Source organism: Hipposideros armiger, unplaced genomic scaffold, assembly GCF_001890085.2.
Source record: "Hipposideros armiger isolate ML-2016 unplaced genomic scaffold, ASM189008v1 scaffold_617, whole genome shotgun sequence".
Lineage (NCBI taxonomy): Eukaryota > Metazoa > Chordata > Mammalia > Chiroptera > Hipposideridae > Hipposideros > Hipposideros armiger.
This window is the reverse complement of record NW_017731967.1, coordinates 455044-458475: the sequence shown is the minus strand read 5'-3', so window position 1 is coordinate 458475 and position 3432 is coordinate 455044. Positions and strand designations below refer to the sequence as shown.

General features: G+C 60.7%; 1 protein-coding gene across 1 annotated transcript in view; it reads left to right on the top strand.

Annotated features, from left to right (window-relative positions):
* Nucleotides 1-2769, top strand: part of KLF13 (KLF transcription factor 13) — a 43764-nt gene extending 40995 nt beyond the window's left edge. Inside the window, exon 2 of the mRNA XM_019625163.1 lies at nt 137-2769. Within this exon, the coding sequence (XP_019480708.1) occupies nt 137-426 (290 nt within the window). The 3' untranslated portion in view covers nt 427-2769. The remainder of the gene's footprint in view (nt 1-136) is intronic.
* The last annotated feature ends 663 nt before the right edge of the window (nt 2770-3432 follow it).

Sequence of the window (3432 nt, the reverse complement as noted above, 5' to 3'; positions counted from 1 at the left end):
GGGGGGGGGGTGCCAGACTGCGGAGGAGCAGGCCTGGGGTCTTGGAGCGTGCCCCGGGGTCGCGTGGGTGGCCAGCTGGCCCACAGGGGAGACGGTGAGCTGCACCGCGATTGACGCTGTGCCCTGTCGCCCGCAGGTGAGAGGCCCTTCGCCTGCAGCTGGCAGGACTGCAGCAAGAAGTTCGCGCGCTCAGACGAGCTTGCGCGGCACTACCGCACACACACGGGCGAGAAGAAGTTCAGCTGCCCCATCTGCGACAAGCGCTTCATGCGTAGCGACCATCTGACCAAGCACGCACGTCGCCATGCCAACTTCCACCCCGGCATGCTGCAGCGGCGCGGCGGCGGCTCGCGCACCGGCTCGCTCAGCGACTACAGCCGCTCAGACGCCAGCAGCCCCACCATCAGCCCTGCCAGCTCGCCCTGAGCTTCCCCTGCTCGCCCCCACAGCAGCACAGCCCCCCCCTCCACGCCCTTCCCTGTCCTGTGGGCCCCAGGCCCGGGCTCCCCATCGTCCCCACTACAGCCATGAGCTCTCACTTCTCCTGACCCCGCATCTTTTCCTTTCATAACAGGAAAGAAGAGAGAGAACTTTGCCGTCCACAACAACCCCCCCGACCCCCAATTTTCTTCACCTCAGGTGTCAAACTCAATTTGTAAAAAAACAACAAAAAAATTCAAAAAACACCATCCACAAATTGCACAATAGACACACCCAGGACGGTGAGGTTCAGCGGTGTCACCCCCTTTCTCAGGGATGGACATGGTCCAGGAGGTCAGTGCGGACACCCTCCCTGCCGCCTTACTCTGTACATAGATTTGCACTCTGGAGCTTTCTGCTGGGTTCGGGACACACTGGGACAAAGCAGGGGAAGCAGTGCAGGCGGACGTCGGCGTCCAGCTGGCAGGCCAGTCCGTTGGTCAGTTGGGAGTGGACACGGTCACTGACCCTTGTCTTTCGGGGGCCTGCACGTCCTTGCTGCCACCGCCCAGCCTCCAGCCCCTGCTCCGGCGGCCGGCTGGGGTCAGGACGCAGACGGGTCTGAGGGGATGCCTTAAGACGAGCGAGGAAGCGGAGCCAGCCCCCGGAGGACCGCCTGGCTGCCCCTGCCACCAGGAGCCCGGATTGGGAGACCACTGCACCATCGACACGCGATGTGACAGTGCCCAGGTCACACTCGCTGGCCCTCGTCCCCCCTTTCCTGCCCCCAGGTACGTGCCCATACAGAGATGCCTGCCATTGTGTCCCTGCAGAAGGCACCGGGGACCTTTCACTAGTATACCATGTCCTCTGGAGCAGAGCCCAGGAGTTCTAGTCTTCAACAGAGATGTCCCAAAGTGTCACCGAGGCATCCAGTTCCCTTTTCTCTGCCACTGGTCCTGCTATCTGCTATCAGGACACCTTTGTTTGAACTGGTGGGTAGAGGTGTTGGGCCACCTTGCCAGAGGCTCCGTGTGTGACGGGGCGTGTGGCCGTCCCTTGCAGAGACTGATCCATGGCAGGAGACTGAAACATGGTGACTGGAACTTTCCAGGAGTGGTGAAGTGGGTGTTAGGGGACATTCTGTCAGAGAATGCGCGTTCCGTCTCCTCCCCAGGGAGCACCAGACCCCCTGTGCCCCAGCTCAGAATGAGCACACCTCCAGCCCTGCGTCCCTACCCAGCCCACACCCTGCCTGAGGCGTCTGCTGGAGAGGAGGAAGAGAGAGCAGGCATTTCTCCCCAGCCCCGGCCTGCGCTGGCTTGGGGTCCAAGTCCTGGCAGGTCAGTCAGGCCAGGCTCCTGCACGCTCCCTGTCTGCAGACAACGGGGGTGTCCTCCCAGCACTGCTGCCCAGGCACCACCCTTCCCTTCCCCAGAGAGTTGGTGCCTGTAAATACAAGCCCCCAGTACTGTGTGTGTGCGCGTGTGTGTGTGTGTACGTACGTACGTGTGTGTGTTGGGGCGGACTTGAGTATCTGCCGAGAGTTCTGCCCATTTTGATGAGGGATGGCCCGTGGGACCTCAGAGGGCCGTCGATGGCCTTCCTGGGCCCAGAGTGCCTTGGTGTGGCCACCCTGCTCCCACCCCACCCTCTCACAGTGTGAGGTGCAGCCCTCAACCCCAGCAACCCAGGCCTGGCTGGTGCTCACATCGCGGCCCATGGCTGCTGCTTCGGGCCAGCTCCAGAGTGGACGGGCGCCCTCTGTCCGTAGCAACTACCAGGGTGGCATCCTGCCGTATGTAACACCCTGGGTGTCCGTATCTAACTACTGTGTGTCAGCTGGGATTGGCCAGTGCTTGGTAGTGGCTCCTGAGTAGCGTGATAAGTACCAAGTTTGGCCGCAGTGATGTTTTGGCTGTGGGTGGTCCCCGCCCTGGTCGGGGTGCAGAGCTGGCCCCCCTGGCCGCCGGGCTCCGCTCGGGCTGCATGACGGCCCTTCCTGTGTTGGATCCGGAGAGAGTGGACTGTGTCGTGGGGGCCTGGACAGAAGGGCGCCCCGGTGCTGGGGGTGCCCAGCTCCAGTGTGAGGCTAAGAAAGCCACACTGAATACATGTCATGTCTCAGGAACTCACATTCCAGGTTTAGGAATTTTATTCCAAAGTCCTTTGGTGTGCTTACCGTCCAGGGGTTCCCCGGAGGCAGGGACGGTCGCACAATGCCGTCCCCTGGAGGAGCCCGGAGGCGTTGGGACGGAGGGTTTCTCTCCCAGTCTGTCTGCACATAGGAAGGGGAAGGACTCTAAACCCAGTCATCTTGGAATAAGAGAAGAGCTGGTTTGTTTTTGAGGCGGGNTAGGCTACGGAGCTCCTCCCTTCAGGGTTCTGGAATCAGGGGTCAGGTTTCCCTTCCCAGAAAGCCAGTGTCACTTCTGAGCTAGATCGAGCCCTCTCCTGTGGCAGACCTTTGATTCTGTTGCTGTCTCCTTGTCACATGCCCTGGGGGCTGTTCCCTCCAGCAGGCTGACTGTCTGTAGGGCTCGGACCTGCTGGCCCCCACCCGACTTCGAGTGCACTGCTCTCATCTCTCAGCCCAGCCACACCACCCTGGGGTCAGTCCTAGAGGCACGGGGCAGCTGCAGGTACCTGAGACCTTTTCGGGCCAGGAGGTCAAGACTGTTTTCACAATAACATTGTTTGTCCTCCTTCTGTGAGAAGAACACAGCAGGATGTCCCCGGGGCTGCATGATGTGTCTGACGCATCCCTTTGACAGCTATGGGAATAAAGCGTGCTTCAGTTTACGTTTTTTTCTTCAGCTCTAATGTCTACACAGTGAACATCGATGCACATGAGCCCCACTAACAGAAGCTCCTTGGGTCTCTCACTACGAGTCTGACGAGTGCTGTCCCCTTGCCCGGGCCGCCTTTCCCCCACCTGTTCTTTTTGATTATCCTGGGTGCCACCTGAACGTCACCACTCAGAGGCCAGCCCGGCCAGACCCCGGTGCTGCT